General features: G+C 41.4%; 1 protein-coding gene across 5 annotated transcripts in view; it reads right to left on the bottom strand.

Annotated features, from left to right (window-relative positions):
* Positions 1-2,215: 2,215 nt before the first annotated feature.
* Positions 2,216-25,985, bottom strand: part of CAV1 (caveolin 1) — a 38,114-nt gene continuing 14,344 nt past the window's right edge. For all 5 annotated transcript variants that reach the window (XM_048500714.1, XM_048500719.1, XM_048500715.1 and 2 more), the window contains one exon: positions 2,216-6,799. In XM_048500714.1, coding sequence (XP_048356671.1) covers positions 6,458-6,799 — 342 coding nt within the window. In that variant the 3' untranslated portion in view covers positions 2,216-6,457. The remainder of the gene's footprint in view (positions 6,800-25,985) is intronic.

Raw genomic sequence — 25,985 nt, 5'->3', positions numbered from 1 at the left:
GTCTTAATTCTGTGAGAAGAAGAAAAAGTGCCCCAGTGGTCATGGACACTGGAAAGCCACTTGAATCTCAGATAGTGGAATTGCCGAAGGCAGATGAAGTTAAAAGTGCCCCAATGATATCTTCAGTGCATTCCTCGACTGCCATAGAAGTTCAGCCATTCCCTGATGTGGGGAGGGCTGTGGGGATATGTGCTATTTTGGTTGTTATACCAATAAAGGTAAATGTCAATTTTTTTTTTAAAAAGGAATTTTTTGTAATTCTAGACAATAAAAAATTAGAATGTTCCTGTCCTAACAGCAGTGAGAAGCAGTAGCAGAAGAAAAAAACCCCACACAAAGGAAACCAACAAACTACTTGACTTGTGGTGGACAGTAAGCTATGCAATTCCCATGGAGGCCTCAGCCCTCTTGCCAGATCTGTGATTCTCATCAAGTCAGAGGCCATGGCAGCAGTTTCAGTAGTTCTGCTCAATCATCTATTACAACAGGAGAAATGGCACCCTGAAGTCAAGGGGCTTACCTCACCTCCTGTTCTACTAATCACCAGGACATTTTTATAGAATCCCAGGAGACATATGGATCCCAGTTTGAAAACTATAGTCTGTAGTAGTTGCCATTGTTGTATTACCAGATAGCGTGAGAGATAGGGACAGAGGTTTCATTGGGTGGGAACTAGATATTTTGCACTACACCCCAGAGTCGAAGCCCAACTTGTGCACCTTTGTACTAACAAGGAAGTGGCACTGTGAATTTTGTTTTAAGAGGCAAGCGAAGATAAATTGCCCTACTTTGCCTTGCATATTGTCAACAAGATCCTGAATGTAGTATAAGCTAATGATTCTGCTGCAACTGCTACACTTGTTCTGTAGAACTATTTTCCCGGGATTTTTGCATTATATTAGGATCATCCTATTGCCCATATTGTAATTGAAATCTGGGCATGCCATTTAGTGTCTCTTTGACCCCTTAGCTGGTCTGTATCCTGCTTTCATTTTTTTTAAAATATGGTTTGTGAAGACAATCATGTAAGACTATTACTGTGCATTGTAGAAAAAGTTATTTGAAATGTTGAACACTGTAATACTTGTTAGTCAATCCCATTTAAATGGATATGATTTATTTCTGAGTAATTAAGGTTAAGATTTTAAGATTGTAGTTGTAGGCATACTTCACTGACAATGTTTAAAGGAAACCAATAAAAGTCCCTGAAATTAAGAGAATGTACATGTGCACACAAAAGCAGTGCAAATCTTATTTGGGTAGATGGAGAATTTTCCATTTTTACTGAGACTAAATACTACACCATATTTCTCTCTCATAAACTTTTATCTCAGAAAAGAGCCTGAACAACCCTGACGTGATCAAAAAAATGTTTTTTATAATATTCCCCAACTTTTTTGTCACAGTTAACAAGAGGATATGCAAAGCTGCTGTTAGATAACAATTGATGAGCTTGGTTTGCATAATTAGCAAACAATCCCCACACCATACAAATTAGATTACCATTCTTTGGGAAACTTTCTGATCCTAAACATGAGGATGAGCCACAGCTCAGTGACAGAGAAAATGGTTTGTTGGCATATTGTTCTAAAGTCAATCTTAAGTTTGAAAGCTGGGAATCATCTCTGCCTGAGACTATGGAGCTATTGCTGTTCAGTAAGGTGTATCAGTAAGGTGAATAGTCTTTCTCCACACATTTATAGGCCAATGTATTAAGGCCCTAATTAGGGCCAGATTTAGGGGAAGTGACCCAGGCAATTCACTGGAAGAACTGGCCTTCTGGAATACCCATCATGAACTATATTCAAATGCAAAGCACTACCGTGTTTCCCCGAATATAAGACAGTGTCTTATATTAATTTTTGCTCCCAAAGATGCGCTATGTCTTATTTTCAGGAGATGGCTTATTTTTCTGTGTTGTGTTCGTCGGGCATGCTTCCAAACAAAAACTTTGCTATGTCTTACTTTTGGGGGATGCCTTATATTTCGCACTTCAGCAAAACCTCTACTATGTCTTATTTTTCGGGGATGTCTTATATTAGGGGAAACAGGGTAAAGACGCTTCCCACCTCTGGCCACTGGAACTCAGGTCAGCCCAGTGGGGCATTAGTGGAATCGCAAATGGTGTAAGGAACTGGTCAACTCCTTATGGACAATTAGTTGCATATGTTTGTAATCAGATCTTTTAAATAAAAATACATATTCAGACAGAAGCATCTATTAAAACAGTTTTTATTGAGCAGATTGTAGCCTTGGTTGTGGAACATGCAGAATTTCAAAAAGTGTCAGTTATTATACTTTGTAAGCATACAATAGCTATGTAAATATTCTGGATCAGCAGTTTATTTGCCTTTGGGAGCTTTCAGGATACATGCTTTATGCAGTAGCTTTCAAAAGTGATTTTTTTTCTTCTATAAAGATAAAACATATCTCGCTAACATCCTCACCAAAGATGTGTTGCCATTCTGCAAAATATATATCTAATAGTACACTCCATACATTGTACATAGTAAAAATGTAAAACCATAGCAAGACCAGTGTTTGTTTTAAATGCAAAAAGGTAAAAAAGACTAGTGTTGCAATTTTATGTGCCAAAAATATAGAAAACCTCCTCTCTAATCCAAAGATCCTGTTGCAACAAGGAAGGCACAATTTAGAATTACTGCAACTTAACTGGAACTGACTTCAACTTACTTGCATCCTGAGTAAAACCATTTTTGTGGGGAACACTCTGCTTTCTTTTCTCTGCCCATCTGACAAGTGTAGCCTGGGCCTTGAGAACCAAAATGTCTGTGCGTGTAAGGTGCCATGAAATCACAAGGTGCCAACATGACCCCTCATGGGGGTTTCGAGGCTAGAGACAAAGAGTTTTGCCATTACCTGTCTCTGCATTGCAACCCCGAACTTCCATGTTGGTCTCCCATCTGTGTATCAACTAGGGATGACCTTGCTTAGCTTTCAAAATCTGGCAAAATAAGGCTAACCTGGGCCATCCAGGTCATGGCAAAATGTCTATAAATACATGAGAAATATCTATAAATACTTTTACTCTGCAACAAGAGCATTTGGTTTACATGCAGACGGTCCCAAGTTTCAATTTCTTGTGCCTCCTTTAGAAGAATCTCAAAAAGTTTGTCAATACTTTTATCTGTCTCTGGAGAAGATCTCACTGGCAACCAAAGCACACAATGGTAAGCTTGGTAAACCAAGGGTCTGGCTCAGTACAAGGCAGCTTTATGTACTTTCCACAGAGCACCCTGGCAACCAGGGTAAAGTTGGACTGGGCTGCAGTTTATTCAGTCACAACTACAGGGTCATTCTCCAGATGGCGACATGCATGGCTCTTTTTAGCATTTTACCAATGCAAGCCCTGATCCAGCAACAGCAACAAATTGTTCATACATAAGGCTTTCAGAAGCCTTGCTGTAGTTCGTGCAGTCTTGAAAGAACTGTCAAAGATGCATAAAATGACGGAAAAGGTAACATGGTCATGAAATGACAGGACATCCTGGAGAGAAACAGTAGAATTACAATTTTTCTTACAAAGGCCTAAGAAGCATTCCCTTGCTTGATTAGTGTAGTGGCCAAAAGCTCAGCTTCTAAATTAGTTTTTAAAAAACCCTATCAAACCAAAATTAAACAAAGCTTTTAAAAAAATGGATGAAGAAGTAGGGTATTGCTTGGCTGCTATGATACTAAAGCAAATTTATTCTATGAGATTACCAGCCAATCACTGGCAACCTCAGAAAGCTTTCTACAAGTGGAGCACTGGGAGAATTGCATTGCCCATACCATGATATCATTTCTAGTGACGTGATATATATTTTTACCTAGAATTGATGCTATGGCATCAGTAACACCACTCTCTATTTTTTTCCTCCCACTGTTGAATTGACTGGTAGTGTGAAGGTGAGTGTGGCAGCAGGTAATTTAATATTCCACATGGCACTCCAAGTTGCAATAAAGTTAATGCTGGAGGAAGAACTGCATTTTTCTAGAACAGAATATTTGCTATCCAATTGTTAAGAAAACATGGTTTTGTCAAAGTAGCAAATCCTACACAACCAGAACTTTCTGCAGTGTTTATTTTGTGATTAAGCAGTCAGTGGTGTATAATATTTTATTTTCATTTATTTATTAGATATCTAACCCGCTCTTCCCTGTCAAAACAGGCTCTGATCATCTAACATCAAAATATTGAGCTGAGACATTAGTGGGGTCATGTGTCCTAGGAATTTGTTGTTACCCTGAAAAATCAGCATACGTAGCTGTAGCCCAGGCCATCTTGACCTTAGTCATCAAGGTAATTTATAAATGCATCCTGTGATGACAGCAGAACACTAACTGAATATGGAAATAGAAGCTGGTGTAACAGAAGGCTTGGGTTTTGCATCACAGGTTGCCTGTGTTACAAGCTGGAGATGGCTGATGGTCCACTATGGACTGGATCCAAAGGTGAATTTCTACATGCAGAAAGCAACTTCTGTTTACAGAAGGACATGCCCAAATATTACAGAAGAAAAGCTAAATCCAAAGACCTTTTTCTTATCTAATCTAGGGATTCAGCTGGAAGTCTGAGAACAGCTCTAGAACCTACCTACTATAGGATTGCATGTGGTGTGAAATCCAATCCTAAGTATACAGTTTAAAAAGGGATTCAGGCACTCCTATTACGTAAAGAGCTATAGAAAATGTTATCATTAATAATGTTTGAGTTGTACCTTGAAGTAACTATAGGTTTCGTGCTAAGATCCAAACAAGGCCTCATTGGGGATGCCCCCACAACAAAAAAAGGTTCATCTCTTGAAATTTCTCAGTGTGACTTCATAAGGAAGCTTATCTCAGCCAATTTAACCTCACAGCTATTTAAAAACAAAAACACAGATCCATGCAAAGCCAATGAGGGTATTCTCTCACCAGAGTAGTTACATTATGGTGAGGGTACATTCTTCAGTCAGATCACAGCATGAAATGTTTCAAATGCTTTATTTTTGCATTTTTCAATTGCAAAGCCTCATGGAAATCACCTCCAGGAAGACTTCCTGATTGATGTGTATAGCTCAGCTTAGGAGTGGTAGGGGAAAAAGTCAATTACAATGTTGTGTTGCTAAAGCAACTCTTGTGGCGGATTAGTGTAAAGTAAGCAAAGCGTGAATGTACCAGCAGCATCCTATGCTGACCTTGGCTGACTGGGGGATTTTAAAGCTGGCTCCTCACACAATACCCCACCAAACCAAAACACTCCTACAAACCCAGTTTGTAGTTGGCATGACTCTGCATTAGTTGAATACACTGTGATACTCCCACCTGCAGAAAAAAAATCAAGACAGTCCATATGCAGTAATATTTGCTCATTCACTCTGAGCACATGTTTGTATGTCACTTGAAAGAGTACTTTGGTATCCATCAGGTTAGGGATTCAACCTCATTCAACATGGGCAGGAAAAGAGGGAACTGGCTGATGAAAATGCTTCTACTATGTGGAGTCGAAGTCCAGAAAATATATTCATAACACATTTCTGGCTTTGATTTGGATCCTGAATATTGAAATCTGTTGGAGTCATAGTTCAATGATGAAACAAGCGTGTTTCATTTGCACACAGGAATCTCAGGAAACAGGAACAGATAACTAGAGGCCCCCATGCCAGGGCCATCAGTAAGAGACGGATGCTACAGGTTTAGAGGAACTGTTGGGCAAACTTGGCATAAATAAAAAAGGTATCTCCTTATGTACCTTTTAGAGACATATGATAAAGACTTGCAAATAATCTTTCCTGAAGGATAACAACCAATAGCAATGGCTGTAGCTTTTCTGTGGACGTGAAAAGAAGTCCAAATTGAAAACGCAATTCTTCTAAATATACTATCATTTTTTGGAAGCAGCTGAAATATTTACTTTGATCTCTCTGTGTGCAGCGGTCATATATGGTCCAAGTACAAGAGCTACAGCCATCTGACAAAACATCTGAAAAAAGAACATTCGTTTAAAATCTGCCAACTTATCATGTCCTTTATTCTGAACTAGCTTTAGATCCTTTTATTTTTTTGCTCACTGTAAAACGATGAGCCACGTTACAGAACTAGAAAGCATACTGGTTGCTTTTTATTATATCGTTGTGAATTTATCTTGCAACAAATGAATGGAAAGGGTAAGCAGAACATGAGTCAGTTTGTTAAAGGGTCAGCAAAATGACTGGCAGAGAGGAATGAGAGAACAGCAATTTTAGTAGGGCTTCTTTTTTAAAAAGTGATTGATTTCTCTCCTGCAAAGATACCAATCCAGGAGGAATAGTTAAGTAGTAAAGAAATTTTGAACAAGTGATTCTTTGCTGAATTTTGGTTGCTTCGTTTGCAGTTGTTGTGTGCTAGTCACTTTGTTCATCGATGTCAGCCATGAAACCAGCACAAAAAGACATGAGAGGAAAAGACCTTTTCTTCAGACTGCTTGAAATGTCATTTACGCTTCCTTTAGTACCGTTGCTTTGATAGAACCAAACATTTTGCCAATAGCCTCATATAGTGGGTCACAGAAAGTGTGGATGCAGATGGAATAAACTCGGCCAATACACTGGATCTCAATCAGATAGCTCCTGATACAGGGCACCACTGCCCAGATGTGGAGGAATGACAAAATGGCAAAGTAAATGCCCCAGATGAGAGCCATAGGAATGCCAAAGAGTGCAGACAGTAAGCGATAAAACCAGTATTTTGTCACAGTAAAGGTGGTGAAGCTGGCTTTCCAGACCCCATCAAAGCTGTGAGTTCCCTCGGGTTCTGCAATCACATCTTCAAAGTCAATCTGCAAACAAAAGGTGATACAAAGTCAAAAGGAAATCCAAAAATAGTCATTCTCAAGCCACCAATCTGAAAAATAAACTCTTTGTAGCAAATCGTACACTTTGAATGCTGGCAGATATTGATTTGAAAAGTGATACATAATTGGGTGTTGTGGGTTTTCTGGGCTGTGTGGCCATGGTCTGGTAGTTTTTGCTTCTAATGTTTTCCCTGTAAGTGAAACGTTAGGAGTAAAAACTACCAGACCATGGCCATACAGCCTAGAAAACCCACAACACCCTGTTGATTCCAGCCATGAAAGCCTGTGATGCATAATGTGCATGCTTCCCATTACCCAGGTGAATGTGTACCACTGCAATGCTTGCATCTTAAAATCCATGCAGGATAAACAATTCTGATGGCAGCTCTTGGGAGAAGGAGAATCTGCAATTTGTATTGCACTCTCAAAATTCCTTCACCAAATGTTTTGACTACACACACTTAAAAAAAAAAATAGAACCTTTGCTGCATTTCACAGCCAATGTCTGCAGAAATGTAATGCTTTTACTGAACTGGTTCTAATCTAAATAGCTTGCGGATGTCTTGTAAATGAAATTCTCCAATTTTAAGTCCACCTGATATAAACTCACTCACTGTGGAAATTGTAGGGTGTTCACTCATGAAATGCCAGTGGTCTTCGTAGTTCTCATATGTTGTAACATACAGAAATCTGCTTGCATTTTACATATCCTTTAAGAAGCAGTTGCCCCTTCTCTGTTATAGGGTGTGTGCAGATCTTTAGTTCAAACAAAAAATGTTATCTGAGAAAATATGCATTTCATGGTTTTACAATGAAATGCCAAAAGTTCCAAGAACTCTGTCATAACATTTCCACGAGAAAAGTAACAGACATGTTTAGATGAAATAACTCATCCACATGTCACATGAGCATGTCTTTGATATAATCCATAGCACAGGACATTTCATTACAGCCAAAATAACTAAACAGTGTAGGTATTTCAGATCAATAAGAAAAAGAAAACACAGTGGATGGAGGCCAAAGACAGCTTCTGCGATTCTATACAGGAATAAGGGTTTCCTGACCATTTCCTGCTTCAAGACCTTGTGTCCCTTCTAAAGAACTGCTCCTGAGGCAGGTAACATAGTTATACAGGGGGTGACCTCCCTAAGTATTAATCAAAGGGCTCTCCACTGGCACATTAGAACTTTGGTGCTAAGCCAGTAATTCCAGTGCCTGACATGTTAAAAACATTATTACATATTATTTCTAAATATCTTTAGGACTTTGACATAAAGAGCAAAGAAGAAAGGCCTGTCTACCACAATTATCAGTGGGAAACCCAATCTGCATACTGGGGCACTGAACCAGAATCACTTGCATAATGTAAAATGTGATGTGGTAAATTTGTGCTTGCTTCTGTAAGCATGACTATCTAAACTAAGGATCTTTCTACCGGGTTTCTGAGAGGAAAGGATCAAGATGATCAGACAATACCACATGTCATATTGCCTACACAAGGTGAGGAGTGTATGGATACACCCTACTTTTTAATTTCCCATAGGAAATTAGTCACACTTCCTCACACTACACTCTCACAATGGGTTGAATCCTAGGCCATTTCTGCATGGTGGAAGCGGCTGTCCATCGGCATAATTAATGCCAGTGGAGCCATGGGACCGTTCACACGGCCTTGTGCGGGTGGCCCCGAAACTGCTGCAAACCGCCGAGGCAGCTCCACATGTAGCCGCCTCTGGTCTGCGTGTTTTGTTTACCTTGTCTTCCCTCAGAGGCTCCAGAGGGAGGAAGTGACACGCCCACGCTGCCCTCTGTCCCACAGGAGTCGGAGGGCAGCGTGGGTATGTCCCTTGTCCCTCTGGAGCCTTGGAGAAAAGACAAGGTAAACAAAACACAATGCCTGAAAGCTGTGCCCTCATACCGGTGGCCTTCGCACGGTGCTGGCGGGAAGATGCTGCTTTCCAAAAAACATGCTCGTGGAGTGTGTTTTGAAAGCAGTGTTTTCACGCCATTTCGGGGTGTGCGAGAGCATGGTGCTGCTGTGCTGCAGCAGCGGCAGCTATGCGAACAGTGCCCCAGGGATGCTCTTTTTACCATCCCTAGGGTGCTGTTTTTGGGATGTGTAGAAATGGCTCTAAAGAGCTATTCTGCAAGTTTAACATTTCTGATGGCCCAATAGCACTTCCATTAACAGAGAAGGGTAGGCGTCTCAGGCAGAGTGACATCCACCTTGGCGGATGCACCAGCCTGCTTTTCTCCCTGCCTTGTCCTGGCAGACTGTCACAAGTCAGTATGCTCAGCCATCAATGACTGCCTCAAAACCAGGAACGGGCTCAACCCAGAGTAACTTTTAACCGCTGCCACCATGTCACAAGACCCGGCCTGTGGGGACCATGCCTGTCTTATAAAACCTGGGTTCTTTTTTCCAGATACTCAAAAACCACTGAATTCTCAAAGAATTTATTTTTAAAAACAGAAAACAAGAAAACATTCTGATACAGATTTTTCTCAGCTAACAGCACGATTCCTGGCAGGCTTTGTTTCAGACCTGGGGTCAGGAGGTGCTCCCTCCTGCCCAGCTTGGATTAGAATGTCCTTTGTTCCCTCCCCTGGGTTCTCAGGCAAACTCCGTTTCCTGGCCATGCTGTAAACCAGCTTCTTTGTTCTGGCCACCATTTGGCTACTAGTTTCCTTTTGGGTAATTTATTGAACACTGAAGAACTGCTATTTGCCCCTCTGGGGAAAACATGTACATTTTCCCTAGGAGAACTGATCTTTTTACTCTGGAGATGAACTGTAATCCCAAGGGAGCCCCAGATTCCACAAGGAGATGGCCATCTCTAGTGGAGTATAGTGCCAGATAACATATTGATCTGAATGGTCCCAGGCTAGCCTGATCTCATCAGATCTCAGAAGCTAAGCAGGGTTGGCTGTGGTTAGTATTTGGATGGGCAGCCTCCAAAGAACAGCAAGGTCATGACACAGAGACAGGCAATGGCAAACCATTTGTGAACTGCTCCTGCTTTGAAAACCCTACAGGGTTGCCAGAAGTCAGCTGTGGCACAAAAAAAGAGATAAATAGCTAAGAAACATAAGCCATAATTGCTTTTCCACATCTATATTTAGGGCTTAGTTTGTGAAATGGAAAAATTTAAAATGAACCCTTCTGTAAATCTTAGTTAGATCTGACATCTAAAAATACTGCCTTGTCTCAGATAGCAGAGGACAGGCATGCGCCTTTCCAGTTTATCTGAATTTTGGAGAGACTCCAAGGAAATATCAATGGACTGAATCTTATCTACAATTTGTGTGTCCCACTTTGAGCGAAAAGTATCGGAAAACATTTGCCAGGTCAAACTACCAGGCCTGGCTTTGAAATGAAGACACACATATATTTGTGCATAAGTGTCAATCTTATCATACTATATATTATACATTATAAGTAATCTATGCAATTATCTAACTAAAGCTGTTAATAAAAGTTGTATTGAGTCCATTTCCACACGCAATAAGTGACACAGTTAGGCACCCCAAGCATGCATTGAAGAACCAATGATTGAATATACTCAAGGCGCTTGGATGCCATGCCTATCCAAACTGGAGCTCCATAAAGGGCTTGTGGAAGTAGTTTGTGCTGCTGGCAAATTATGAGCTGAGAGGTTTCTACAGTGAGATCGTTTTTCGAAAAATGATATGAAATACTTTCATGTAGCCACACTCATAAAACACCCTGATTAATGTCAAAGTTAAATTAGAATCTAGAATTATTTCTCAAGTAGAACAATCCTTTGACACTGCTTGGTTTAAAAGAACTTGTCAAAATGTCATTTGGAGATGTGTTATTACAAATGAACTAAATACAATCTAACCCCTTCCCCACATTTTCTCATTGTGAAAGGCAACTCTGCAGTGTGAGAGATTTAACATTGTTCTTAACATGGCATATTTTATAGCAAATCAGTATTATGGGATTGTTCCAAGTATATTGCACAGGATGCTGCTGCAACTGGGAAACCATACTCTTAACATTTAACAAAGACAAGGCCTATTTAGCTACTATATGTAAGCTGTTATTCTCCATCTTGTACTGGAGAATTCTAGACAAAGATATCCAGGGTTAGATGAAGAAGTGGAGGATTCAGGTGATTATTGTGGATACCAAGCACTGGGATGCCTGTCAGATACATGCGACTCAACAGTTAAAACAAAGCATCCTTTTATTACAGTCCAATTATTATTACTATATACCATTTATCATTGAAAGACTGTACAAACCTAGATGATGCCAGCATTGGGTAGTATTAGAAATGCAGTGTTATTGTGCAGCTATTGTCCTGTTTGAAAACTGTAGCTATAAATGCTACTTATAAATAGCAGCAATGACAAACACAGAAAGTGAAGGTATTGTTATGCTAAGTTAGGCTCTATCTAGTGTATGGCAAAAGATAGAGAATGCGAGAGAATGTGTGTGTGTGTGTGTGTGTGTGTGTGTGTGTGTGTGTGTGTGAGAGAGAGAGAGAGAGAGAGAGAGAGAAAGAATGTGAGAGACAATATGAGAGAGTGTTTGTGACATTCCCACTGCAGAAAATGAGTGTCCAAAATGTGATGACCACAACATATTCAAGTGTTGAGGATCTCAGAGTTAAGGATTCAGGAACATCAAGCTGGGCATCATTCCAAGTCCATGCACTGAACTCAATAATTGCTACCATCATTATAAGGAGATCCTGAGAAGGTGCCATTCAATTACCCTTTCTGCATGGGCCAGTGAAGCGGCTGTACAGTGAAGCCGCTTCTGTGCACGCAGCCCCAGAGCTGCTGTGGCTTGCGGATGCACCTTTGCGAAGAGGCGCGTTCTTTGTGTTTCTAAACGTACCTTCTCTTCCCTGTGCAACTCCGCAGGGACGAGGGGACATGCCCTGTGGCCATGGAATACCTTGGGGGTTGGAGGGCAGGAGGCGTGTCCCCTCGACCCTGCACGGGGAGAGAAGGTAAGTTGAAAAGAAAAAAGGACGCACCTAAAAGCAGTGCCTCCCAATGGGTGCCGTTTGTTCAGCACCAGGTGCACAATGGTGTTTTTAGAAAAACTTGGTCATTTAGCAAGTTTCAAAAACACCATTTCCACACCAGCTTGGGGCGAAAGCACGGTGCTGCCTTGTTTAGGAGGCAGCAGCCATACAAAGTTCTCCCCCCCAACTGGTGTTTTTACTGGGCCCACACTGGTGTTTTTGGCCTGTGTAGAAAGGGCCAATGTTAATTCAAGGCATTTGAGGGAGGGTTTATCTGACACTTTAAAATACATTACTTGTATCATCATGACATCATAACTCATCTGGAGAGAAAAGGAGGAAGGCTGGCCAAGGCCTTTCTCAGGTCCATACCTCCCCCCACATTTGAATCAGTTTGTTATTACATTTTTGATGAATTCCAGATGAGAGAACCTGTCGTCAAACCATGTGGTGGTTCAGAGTCTTGAAGCTATTTCATGTAGGTGGTGGTAAGCTGTAAGTAATGATCCACTTCGTTTCTCTATACTGTCCAAACAGTATAGAGAAGAAAAAGAGCAGAACAAACGAAACAGAGGCCCTTTCCGCACGGGCCAAAAACAGCGCCCTAGGGACGGCAAAAACGCCGTCCCTAGGGAGCTGTTCGCATGGGGGGTGTTGCTGCATTGCAGCAGTGCCGCTCTTGTTCCCTCCCCAGCGGCGTGAAGCTGCTGTTCCCAACCTTGCTCCCCGAGTGAGGTTTTCTGAAAGCAGTTGTTTCCAACCGCTGCCATGCGAACATCAGCAGCTGGAAGGCGCCATGTCCCCTGCACCATCCCTGCAAGCTTACCTTGTCTCCTGAAAGCTTCCTGACTCGTCACCAGATGAGGCCAGGACACTCGCCCTGCCCATGCGACTCCAGAGATGTCGGCTCCAGCCATGTGAGGGCATGTCCCCTGAAAGCACTCCGCGATTTGCCGAGGACCCAGGGGATGAGGTAAGCTTGTGCGAAGGCTGCGCCGCTGCCTGCTGCCCTCCCAGGACGGGGTGTGTGTGTCGGCGTTGTTTACGCCGATGCACTCCCGCACCGAAAGGGCCAGACAGAAGAGATAATAGTCATGAGAATGATAACAAAGAGTACCACTATTTGCATTATTAGCAAACACAGAAAGATTAAACATGCCCAGGCAAAATTCTTTTCTAAGTAAATGTTTTTGTCATTTTCTACAAATTGACTGTCAGGACGCTGTGTTTTCTAAATAAAAATTTATACACAAATTGTCTAAAGCAGACATTAAGCCAGAACCTATATTTTTTTAGAAGTTTGTGCCAGCAAGAAAACGTCAGACTGAAGGAATGTTAATGCCAAGAGAGTAAGCACAGATTTTGCATAATACATAGAAAATCACATATTACAACCATTCTTCAACTGTATTCCTACTTGTTACATGGACAACTTTTACAATTATTTGATGTGATATATCTGCTATATCCCAAACCAGAAGTCAAAACTTTGTGGTAAAATAATGTACATGTGTAAAGCCATAATGCTCAGTTATATTCCAAAAGGTGAATAAGGATTCATCAAGTTTTCGTCAATGTTATATGCAAAGATAATGTATCAGAACAGGTTGGGAAGGCACAACCAAACTATAATATTTTGGTGCCTGACGTGAAAATTAAAATGGCACCCTTTTACCATTTCATAATTTGTACACCAGGAAATTCTATTATTCAAGCCTTATGGTAGTTGCACAGGAGAACTTCCTGCTGGATTGTACACCATGGGTAAGTTCTGTACGCTTCCTTTAATGGTGCTCAAAAAGTAAATGACTGCCTAACCTTGCTGAGTAAAGAAAATGGCATTGTAAACTAATATCTCTGATATATCCCATATGTAGGAAACATTGTTCTAGTGGTTTATGAAGTTTACAAAGTAAATGGAAACATCTCTTTATATCCAAAGCGGGAAACCAACAGTAATTTAAAGAAAATTAAAGGCAACATGAATTCAACACAGACTTAATTCTTTTGTGTCGAAAAGTATTCTTTCTTTCTTTCTTTCTTTCTTTCTTTCTTTCTTTCTTTCTTTCTTTCTTTCTTTCTTTCTTTCTTTCTTTCTTTCTTTCTACAAACTATTTTTATCTATGGTCCATCTCCAACTTCGGGGACATCCAAAACAACCTGGTGTATCCTCTCCATATTTTGGTTGACAGTTGTTTGCTATGGCAATGCTGCTATACGGATAAGAGAAAAGAAGTGATAGAGAATAGAAGGTGCAGGAGACAGTGGATTAGATTCCATAGCAAAGAAGCAGTAGAATTTCCAAAATATCTGGAACCAAATATTGAAATGGGACATAGTTTACAAGGTATGGTTTCTGTGTGTGTGTATGTGGGGGGGAGGTTTTACCCCTAAAAGATTTGCTTGAAATCTATTAAAATTGTATTTTGGTTCTATGAAGGTCATGCACAAATGCACAAGAACTCTGCTGGATCAGAACTGTGGTCCACCTAATTCAGCATCCTATCTCATACTGTTGGCAACCAGTCACTCTGGGCAGTCAATAACAGGGAATAGGGCCCAGTCAGGATGCTGAATAATGAACTTTCAATTCACTTTCAGTGCACTTTGCAGCTGTGCGGAACAGCAAAATTCACCTGCAAACAATTGTGAAAGTGTATTGAAAGTGTATTATTCTGCATGTGCAGAAGGGGCCAGTCACTCCTTCACAGGCCATGTACACAGTGGAACTTGTTATTCTGCAGCCTCCAGGCCATGTCATGAAATAACTGTAACTTATCTGAAATGTTAACAACACTATAAATTATAGCAAGGAAAGGAAATCAGCTTTGCCTTTGACCAGTGCCAGTAAGCTTTGTAAAGGCCTTCTGTTCGGGCTAAACATTTTAAAGAGCATCAATTCCTCTTTTTCATCAAAACCTCATTTCCTGATTTCAGCAGTGCTTTGTTTTTCTCTATAGTTTGGTAAGTTTGCTTTTGTAGTGGCTTTGGCTCCATGTTGTTCTGAGAGGTTAAAACATTTGCCTCTATTTATTGAACTGTTGTTGTTTTTAATAACTTTCAGTAAATCTTCTGTATTTAGAAGGGAGACTTATGAGTAGGTTGGAAACATTTATGAAGAATCTATATTTTCTTTTGAGGGCTGTTTTAGGAAGAAACTGATTGATGATACAAAGGCACAGCTACATCCACAGTTATACGTATGAAGAAATACTGCTACTAAGCACTAATATTTAAGATATTTCACATTTTAATATGGTTGTACTCAGTACTACCTTGGTCAGTGGTAATCTTCTGAATTTAGGCAATGGTGTAAAACGTGCAGGATTGGGGCCTTGTCAATATAAATAAGGAATACCCCTTAATAGGAGTAGGAAGGATTCTCATTCAGAAGGTAGCTCTTGGACATAGTTATATTTGCTAGGTAAATGCCATAGTGCTAACCAAAAATATTTCCACATTTTACAGGATTGATTTGGAATAAGATATATGCTCTACCAATAATAAGTTACTTGAGGCCTATCTACAAATATGATTCCTAAGGCAGGCAGCTGAAAGTTCAGAGTTACCAACTCCATTGGGAAATTCCTGGATTATTAAGAATGGATTCTGGGGAATCCTCAACCGTAGAGACCCCCATCCAAAGCTGTCATTTTCTTCAAGGGAGCTTATTGATATAAACTGTTAATCATTGCAGGAGATCTCTAGGCTTCGCTAGGAGGTTGGCACCCCTATGCAAGGAGCATCTTGGTCTAGGAACCAAAACATGTAGGATACAATGTGGCTTTCAAAGAACTGGTTGCTCACATGAAAAGTAACTTTGGTGTGATACGTTCCCCGCAGTTGGGCAGTGACTCTTTGAAACTTAAAGTGTGAACTAGCACTTCATATAAGATAACTGCTTCCTATAATATTTTAGACAGCACATCTCAAGCCCACAGGATTTACAATCATGCTTTAAATACTATATCTATTTAATCTTTGGATAGGAAAGGTTTAATCCAAAAGACTGCAACTTATCCATTAGGGGGATCAGGAAATATGACTGTTGCTGCAGAGACTTTGTAGAAGTGTGTCATTTGGCTGTATATGTCTACAATCAATTCCTACAAAAGGACAACTGAGAGATCCATCATGAGAACAAGCAGGAGGCCCCAAACTGGAGGAAAGTTATATTTAAAAGAGCCAGGAATTCAGGGGCTCGGCCTGGACTTCAAGTCCATACTTGCAAACCCTCCAGATGCCTGATTTGGAGATTTCCTGGAATTACAACTGATCTACAAACTAGGTATCAGTTCTCCTGGAGAAAATGGCAGCAGGGTGAACTCTATGGCATCGCATTCCTGCTGAGGTCCTTACCTTCTCCAAACTCTGTCCTCCACAGGTTCAACCTTCAAATTTCCAGAATTTTTCCAACTCAGAATCAGCAGCCTTGCACCACAGATTAATGGTTTCTGTATTTGTCTGTATGAAATGGGGTCAGGTGGTACAGATTTGGGATGGTCCCAAAGAAATAATGCTTGGACAATTCCTCCAAAAGTTTTTGTCATTAAGGCCTGCATTCCAATACTTATTCTCCAGTAAAGTGAAACTGTGTGAACATAAATATGAGCATTAGCCAGCAAGATGCTGAACACGGTAACTGTGGTTGAAATGTCTGCACAGGTTTTTGGGATGCAGTTGGTTGGGATAGCCCTTTTTTGTCATACAGCAGGTTGGGAAGACTAAATAGAGCCTCCTATTATCAGTTCCAAAGACAGCATTTTGGCATTTGTTTAAAAGGCTATACATATAGAAAGCTTTAATCTTGGAAATGAAAACTACACATTCAGAAGCTATTTATGTGGCTCAGATCTTACATGATTTAAGGAGGCAATCATAAAGCTTGCCAGCTGCCTTCTCAGTCTGGACAATTTGGCAGCAAGTGTGAGCCACAACAGACCATTGTAAGATAGGTGGGGCTGACAGAGAGCCCAAGGTCACCCAGCAGGCTTCATGTGTAAGAGCATAAAAACAAATCACCTTCACCAGATAAGACTCTGCTGCTCATGTGGAGGAGTAGGGAATCAAACTGGTACTCTAGATAAGAGTCCACCACTTTACCACACTGGCTCTCATTATGAGAGCCAGAGTGGTGATCGTAGAACTCAAACAGGTTGTGTGACAATATTTATGCACAAAAAGCCGACTTCACTGTACTCATATACCCGTATATACTTGTGTATAAGTCGACCCGCATATAAGCCTAGGTACCTAATTTTACCACAAAAAAATGGGAAAACTTATTGACTCACATATAAGTCGAGGGTGGGAAATGCAGCAGCTACTGGTAAATGTCAAAAATAAAAATAGATACAAATAAAATTACATTAATTAAGGCATCAGTAGGTTAAATGTTTTTGAATATTTATTTCAAAGAAAAACAGTAAACTAGCTCTGTAAGTGGAAAAGAAGGTCAACAAAAACAATATGGTCTCAACAATAACTTTAAAAGTGCAAAAACCTTAGCTCAATCAGCTGAAACACAGGAGATAAAATCCTTCAAAACTGGATTTTTGGTCAGGGGAGGAATGTTTATGTTAGCAGTACCAACATTTCAGAGTATCTTTAGGAGACCCTCCTGATGATACCACCCAGGTTTGGTGAAGTTTGGTATAGGGGGTCCAAAGTTATGGACCCTCAAAAGGGTAGCCCCATCTACTATTAGCTTCCATTGGAAACAATGGGTGATGGGAGCACTCACTTTGGAAATCCATAACTTTGGACCCCCTAAACCAAACATCACCAAACCTGGCTGGTATCAGCAAGAGATTATCCTGATGGCACCACCCAGGTTTAGTGAAGTTTGGTTCAAGGGGTCCAAAGTTATTGACCCTCAAAATGTAGCCCCATCTACTATTAGCTCCCATTGGAAACAATGGGGGATGGGGGCACCCGCTTGGGGGGTCCATAACTTTGGACCCCCTGAACCAAACTTTGCCATATTTGGGTGGTATCATCAGGAGAGTCTCTTGAAAAATTCCTGAAATGTTGGTGCTGCTAGCCTAAAAACTGCACCCCCTGGTGGCCAACAAAGTAAAAACCCTAAAATATTTTTTAAAATACACCTCACTCGCGTATAAGTCAAGGGGGGCTTTTTCAACACAAAAATGTGCTAAAAATTCAACTTATATGCAAGTATATATGGTAGTTAAGAAGGAAGGCAGTAAAAATCAGTCTATCAAACAGTCACAAACAGGTCAATGAACTGTTGATCTAATTATCAAACACATCAGCTCCCTGTTCACCACTAGCAAAATAAACTTGAGCCAAACTGGAAGGTGTTTGAGCATCTTCAGCTTAAACAAGCCTGACTTCTTAGAACTAGATGGTCTGTCGATCTCAAATTGCAGTTCTTGCATTTGCCCTTAGACAGCTTGCTTGGCCTCCTCTTGCCTGGGGTCCAGGGTCTTGAACCAAATCTGAACTCCTGACACGTAGACTGACCTGGACAGCTGTCGGACACAAGGCTGTAGCCTATCAAAAGAGTCTATTTCCAGGTCAAGTATGAGCAGCAGGAAGGACACAGCTGCCTGGCAAATGGGCTATTCAATTTTTTCATTCTGTTTATCAAATGGATTGTGGAAATCTTTCGCCACAGTAGCAGTGTTGTAAAGTATAATTTGTTCTAGGTCAGGGGTCAGCAACCTTTACCACCCAAAGAGCCATTTGGACCCGTTTTCCACGGCCCTGAAGATCTACCGAGCTGGAAAGGCGGCTCCACACGGTGCCATCTCCAGTTTAGCCCCTCCACTCACCTTTCCTGGAGGGACACGCCCATGCTACCCTCTGACCTCCAGGCCACGCGGAGCCGCAGTATAGGGCTGAAAGAGTCACATGCGGCTCCTGAGCTGCGGGTTGCAGACCCCTGTTCTAGGTAGTGTATAGTAAGTAAACTATGTGGTGGAGAAGTCAGCCGAGCTTTTGGTACTTGTAATGTTTTTGATTCAGGATGCAGTTAAATATGGATATAATTTCAAAAGCCTTTATTTGCTTGACATGTGCTCAAAGAATGAGTAGGAGAGTGTATATGAGCTAAATACTGTTCCTTGCCCCAGGATCCAAAAAGCATCAATACACAATTGGCTCGAAGTTGACACTACTACCATTGTCATTATTTTAATTATCAAAAGAACAGTCAAGGCGGAGTTTTTGCAAATCACAAAAATCTGTCATTTTCCAAAGTGAATAGTATGTCTTTCCATGCTGAATGACCCAATACGTACAGCAGAAAACAGATAAGATTAGCTCAGTGGGGGAGAGATTTTATCACACCAATGTTCCCATACAGCTCAGTTTCCTTTTTGAAACAATTCACTTGGAGCAAATGTGCATTGCTCATAAAATATCCACAGCTATGACTCACAGAAATCTCAGTTGGGGGAAGCAGAGCCTTCATAAAACTAGATCATAGCTTTGCTGTGACAGGCAGGCTACTTATATGGGTGGACCAGTGTATTTTGTTTTCAGGCTCTGAACATCCCTTTGGCTATTATTTGGCAATCAGCAACCATCTGAAGAATACTGCCAATTAGCCTTAACTAGCGAAAATGTTTGCAGTAGTTTTCACCAAAACTACAAATGAACTGTGGAGAAAGTCCTGGAACAGGGAAGTTGTTTTTTTTTAAATCAGCACTTTCCCATTTCCTTTGGAATAAACACGCAACCAACAGACTTTTGTGTTTTTGTGCCAACTTATCAAAGAAACATTGATGTCTGAGGAAAAACATCACAATAGGGCTTGATGCTTATTGTAGCAAGATATAAAGTACAGGAGAAGACTGACGGCCTGATTTGGGACATCAAATGTCTATAGTGACCACATAGCCAGAGATCTAGTTTAGAAGATGGATTTTAATGGTGGAAATCCTCCTTCAAAACCTCTTCTATCCTTGCATCTTTTAATAGATTTTTTCCCCTTTATAAGGCTGTAGACAAAATCCAGATGCTTAGACTAGCCTTGAAAAGTAGGGGTTCACCAATGGTGAAACAGAGTCAAGGCTCTATTTGAATTATGTATTTTTGATTTATATATTTTTCAGAACTGAATCTGGTTTTAACATGTTATAGTTTTCTTGGGCAGGTCCCCACGCTGGATCATAGATATGTTCCAGGAGCTCCATGCTTCTCTGGTGTCTGGGCACCTGATATGAATCAGAACCACAGAGCACAAAGTTTGGAAAGCAGCCCTGTGTCATTTTCCAGCAGGCCCAAGACTTTATAGCCTCTTTGACTTCATGGGCCTCTCTCAAATTGTGATGGGCCCAACATATGGAACAGGCCACGCCTTGGTCTTAATTTTTGTACTGAGCCTCTGAAGTAGGGTTCCCTGTTTTGAGGTAGTAGTTGGAGATTTCCCAGGTTACGGAGATCAGATCCTCTGGAAAAAACAGCTGCTTTGGAGTATGTACTCTATGGTAGTATACCCACCTGAGGTTGCTCCCCTACCCAGGTTTCCCCCCCCCCCCCAATTCCAAGTATTTCCCAATCAAGAGCTGGCTACCCTACTCTTGAGGGAAGGTCTGATTTCAGGGTTGGATATTCAGTTCGTGGTCTGACCATCATCTACCGAAATCAAGGTTGAATTTAGCACTGACAGCCCACAAAAAAGGCCTTGATACCAGCAAAGGAATGCTATTTCTCTACAACTGTTCCATCAGCTAGTTCACAACCTTCCCAACCATTTCAGGTGTCCTGTCAGTTGCTGACTACTAAAACTGAACCTTTACTGTCTCAGGAACTGACAATTAGCTATGACACTTTCGCAAGATTATTTGCTGATAAAATTACACAAATACACTCTGATCTGGATGTCACTAGTAAGATATCTGGCAGAAGAACTGCTTAATATGTCATCTGGTCTAACCATTTTAACCCAGTTACTGTGATGGATATTGATGAGATCCTATGACCAGTAAAGGCCACCACGTATACACTGGACCCTTGCACATCCTGGCTGCTAAAATCATGTAAGAACCACATCAACAACATTTTGATGACTATTACAAATAAATGTTGGTCATTTTCCCTCAAGGACTCAAATAGGTGGTCATGCATCCACTTCAAAAAAACTATCCATATACAAAAATGATGTTGCTAGTTATTACCCAGTCTTTAATTTTAAGGCAAAGTGATTGTGAGAACAGTACTGGATCAACTACAGGCCTTCCTGAATAGCTCACAAAATCTATACCCATTCCAGTCGGTTTCAGGACAGAGATTGCTGTAGTTGATTGCCTCCACCTGAATGTACACAAAGGTCATATTTCTCTTTTGCTCCTTCTGGATCCATATGAAGCCTTTGATGCTGTAGAACATACTGCCCTATTGAGGTGGCTGGAAGCAGAAGTAGTAGGTACTGGGATGTCCCTTGGACTGGTTTCCTAATGCATTGGACTAAAACCGTTGTCATTGGAGACCTGCAATGTTCAGTTTGGGAGTTATGTTGTGGAATTTCACAAAGTGTAAAAATTATTATCCCCATGTTATTCAACCTCTATGTAAAGCCTTTAGGATAAATAATTCATAGGGTTGGAAGCAGATGTTATAGATATTTGGATGACACTCAGCTTTACATCTCCCTATCAAGTGGTGATGCAGCAGAGGTGCCTGATTTTTCTGGTTAAATGACTGAAGGCAAATAAATTGAAACTAAACCCAGACAAGATGGATGCTGATCAGGAAGGTGGATGTTTTGAAGGACATTATGCTTTCCACTTCTGATGGGGATCAGCTAATACTTGTTGACTCAGTTAGAAGCCTTAGGGTTATAGTGGATCCAACATTACTGGTGGAGGAGCAAGTTAATGCAGCTGCCCATCAATTTCCGGACTCAATTCAAGGTACTGACTATCATATACAAAGCTCACGCTTTGTTTCAGCTCTGTTTGAGATGTTTGCTTTCACATTTCCGTAGTCTAAACCCTATTGTACTGTTCATTGGATGTCCCATCCTGTTGATTATACTTGATTTATGTTATGTAATCTGGCTTGAGATGCCTTCTTCTTTATCTCCTTCTGCTTCTTACTATTAAATTTTATTTAATTTCACAGCTGCCAGTTTTTTAGCTGGTTGTTGGCCTTTCATTACAATTCGAGCCCAACCCAGAGGCCTAGGATGTTGTAATGAATTGACGTCGTTTTCATGCAGATCCCAGCAGGGCTGTCTTCTGAATCTGACTGATGTTGATTTTGTCGATTTGGAGATATTTCAAGTGCCGCCCTAGTGTTTTCAAAATGGTGCCCAGGGTGTCGATTACCACTGGGATGACCTCAGCTGGTTTGTGCCATAGTTGCTGAATCTCGATTTCCAAATTGTAGTATTTAGTGACTTTCTCATGTTCTTTTTCAACAACCCTGCTGTCACCAGGTACTGCTATGTCAATGACAGTCACATGGAACATGGCTGTAACCACTTCATAATTGAATTATCAGTAAACGCCCTATATTAGCCCAGATCTGTAGCACATTAACTGGAGTTAATTCCATGACTGACACTCTACCATGCTGCCTGATGGAGAGAGCTAGACAGCTGAGATTTTATTTACTTGTTTTCTTTTGAAAATAAAGATCTTGTAATCTTGTGGAGGAGTGTGTGCATGTGTGTATCATCTGACTAATGAGTCTACATACCTGTTTGGTTTTCATTGTATCATTTTATATTGACTTGCTAGAGATGTTTAGATCACTTTAATTAGAGGCATTAAGCAGACGCTTAATGCCACCTGTCCCCTTGCCTCCCCAAGAGTGAGAAGTTGGGGCGGCTGCCACTAGGCTGCAGCTTGCCCCAGGTCAAAAGGCGAAAGTAGTGGAGCACCTCTGTGCAAGTGGGCAGATCACCCCTTTGTGAAATGGCCAGCTCAAGCCCAGTGCTGGCCTATCCCAAGAAGCCACACTGTAGGGCTGCCAAGGGAGCAAGTCTTCTGGTTCAGGACACCCAGCACAGCTCCCAGAGCTACCTGCTCAGCTCGCTGTGCAAGAAGGCAGGCAGGTGTACTAGGGGGCACTTTGGTGGTGGTTGGCAGCCCGAGGTGTAGGCAGGAAGACCTAGGCCACCTCCAGGCAGTGTCATGAGTCTGGTGCCAGCCAGTCTCAAGAAGTCACACTGCAGCTGCAGGGCTGGTGGGGGACCACCTAGCACTGCTCCCTGAAGTGCCCACCCAGCCTACCATGGTCACCTCTGGAATAGATTCCAGTGGTACCAACAGGCCCTGGGACAGACAGATGTGCCATGAATGCAGGGAAACAGAATGAGAGGATATGGAAAATGGGTCATGCTTGTCATCTACACTTCTCCTCCTCCCCAACCTGGATATTGCTTTGCTGAAACTTTAGGACTCCCTGGCAAGACACCCTTTTTCAGTGACTGAAAGGGTGGCTAGCATCCCAGAGAAGGCAAGCATTTAGGAACATTGGGAAGAAGGGAGAAAAAGGACTAAAGAAAGAATGAACTTATGAAAGAAAGTACCAAGGAACAAAAGAATGAAAAAAGAACAAAAATAGAAAGGAACGAACACATAAAAGAACAAAAGAGAGTGCAAAAGTATAAAGGAACAAAAGGTTGAAAAAATGGAAGAATGAAAAAACAAAAATATAAAAGTATAAACAAATGAAAGAATGAAAGAAACAATTATGGTGATGCAAATGCTCTTTTTTTGGTGAAAAATATAATTACACATGGAAGACCTGTAGAATTAAACAACCAGAGCAGGACTAGATCTTTCTCTTGGGTGTTCAGAATTACTCCATGATGATGATGATGCTTATTGGAAAGCCCATGACTGACAGAAACAGGCTGAACCTTCCTACAGCATGCAGGAATTCAAGGGACTGGGAAGTCCTTACCCTCTGGCATCAGGGAACAGAGACCAGGATGTATGCCAGCATTTAGGCTTGTAAACAAGAGCTTGTTTGGAAACCAGGCAGACTCATTTGGTTATTTTCCACCACCACCACGCCCCACCTGTCCACAGCTTTCCACCAAGAAAAATAATACTGCTCTCCATTGTAGACTAGCTCACTCTTGCAGCAGGAAAATAGCGCAAATTCCTGGATACCGAGATCAAAACTTTTAAATACTTACTATGGGGTGGAACAGGATAATTCTTTGCCCTGGTAGAAGGTAATTTTAGACATTTGGCAACTGGTTTGGGATTTTTTCCCAGTTCTATCTTCCTTCAAAGCCATACTATGAATTCTAAATACCTTGAACTCTGAAGCATAAATTGTTTAAATAACCTTGATGTCTATGAGTATATATTTAAAGAAACAGCAGTTGTTACCAGACTGACCCATGGAGGGTGGGTGGGTGCCCTCTATTTTAGGACAACAGTGTCTCTACCCATCCTGCCAACCTTTGGGGTGCCTAGCAGTGCCTTGCCAAGATGAGCAGCCCATTCTCTGCATTGGCTAGTGTACCCACAAAGACTGTAAAAGCTTGTCTGAACTTGCTCTCTACCTGGCAAAATACCTGCATCACACCCTTCCTAAAGGGGTTAAGAAAAAACAATGCCTCTGCTTTGGAAGTTTTCACTTCCCAACTCCAGCCCTGGACTATTCGCCCTGCGAAGACAAAAGACTTGTTAACGTATTTGCCCCAAGTGGTTCTGTCGATATTGCACTAATTCAAAACTTCTTTCTCTGGCTAATCTCTCTCTAAAGATCACCTTATTTACATTGCCCTAGTTTTACAGCTGTGATTGATTCAGCTCTCTGCCCACCTCCAGGCACTCCCAACTTAGTGCATCAGGCTAGTACTGAAACCATTAGATTAACAACTCAGCACTTAATTTGATGTCTGCCTCTAGTCTTTTCCTGGAAAGGCAGGACTCTCGTTTGTCCTAGGAGACTAAGGGTGATTCTGTATAGCCCTGAGGGTCCCTTTCCCCTTTAAGTAGTCTCTTCTCCCAGTAGTCAATGTTCAATATTGCTGGACACCTCTTTGTCTGTTGATAATTGTCCCCAATGCATTGTTCCTTCTTCTAACAGAGCTACAGTTTCTGTTCATCAGACTGTTTTGCTCCAACCCCTATTTCCCAATTCCCTTCATCTATTCCAAACCTCTCCCCTCAACACTACTTATATTCTAGGACTGTGTGTGTGTTCTGCTGCTTTGATTATTGTGTGCACCCGTTATCTCTAAATAACTTTGTTAGCCTTTATTTTGTTTCCTGGGAACTTCACGCAAAAGCTGATCTTGGTATATATCAAGGATGTAGGTAATGGGGGGGGGGTGTTCTTGGGTTCAAACCCCCACATTGCATGTCCGAAGCTCCGCCCCCCGTTTGTGTTTTTTTTTTGTATTTTAAAGTGCTTTTTCGGTTTTTGGGCTGCAGGGGGCGCATTTTATATATAGGCAACAAAGTTCTTGAGCTTGCCCGACAGCTCAATAAGCCAAAGATCTGCTCTTGTTAATTCCCCACTCTAAAAGGGAGAGTCCCCCATCACTTCGAATAACAGAGTGGACTTGGGATTTTACAGTTGTGACTTTTGCATATGATTATTATGTCACTTTGAGGACTGTCTACAAAGCCCTTGACAGCCCCACATGAAGCTACCTTTGCCAGAGTGAGACTGTGTGTGCATCAAGGTCAGTCTTATCTATACTGACTGACAAGCACTTGGTTTCCAGCTGTGCATCAGTTTCCAGCTGTACAGCCCATGCAAGTTTACTCTGAAGTAAGCCCCTCTGAGTTTGATGGTTTGACTCCCAAATATCTGTCCCAATTTTGAGTGGAACTGTAGCCCAAACTGCTCACTGACTGATTTTGAAAGCAGGGTGGTGTCTTTCTCCCCTTCTTCCTTTCATATACTAACCAGCTGAAAACGTTGGTGTCTGTACCACTTCTGCCTGTTCTTATTCTTTCCTGCTTTAGAGATATTTAGTATCACCTACACTGGGGGTGTTTGTGTGTTTGTTTTTGCTACTGACACAAGCTAGGTCACATTTGTTTGTCCTCCCCCCTTCTCTGTCTCCTCACAATTTGCACCAGAGATAGCAGAATCCAGCTGGGACCCAGTGCAGGTCTCATCCTGACAACTTTTAAAACCTAAAGGCATCCAGGAAGTTTAACTGACTAGATAGAGAGAAGAGGGTTGGGTGGACAAGTAGCAATATTTAGTTCAGC

The sequence above is a fragment of the Sphaerodactylus townsendi genome, linkage group LG06 (assembly GCF_021028975.2).
Source record: "Sphaerodactylus townsendi isolate TG3544 linkage group LG06, MPM_Stown_v2.3, whole genome shotgun sequence".
Lineage (NCBI taxonomy): Eukaryota > Metazoa > Chordata > Lepidosauria > Squamata > Sphaerodactylidae > Sphaerodactylus > Sphaerodactylus townsendi.
Note: the sequence above shows the minus strand (reverse complement) of the source record. Positions and strands in the feature narration are given on the sequence as shown.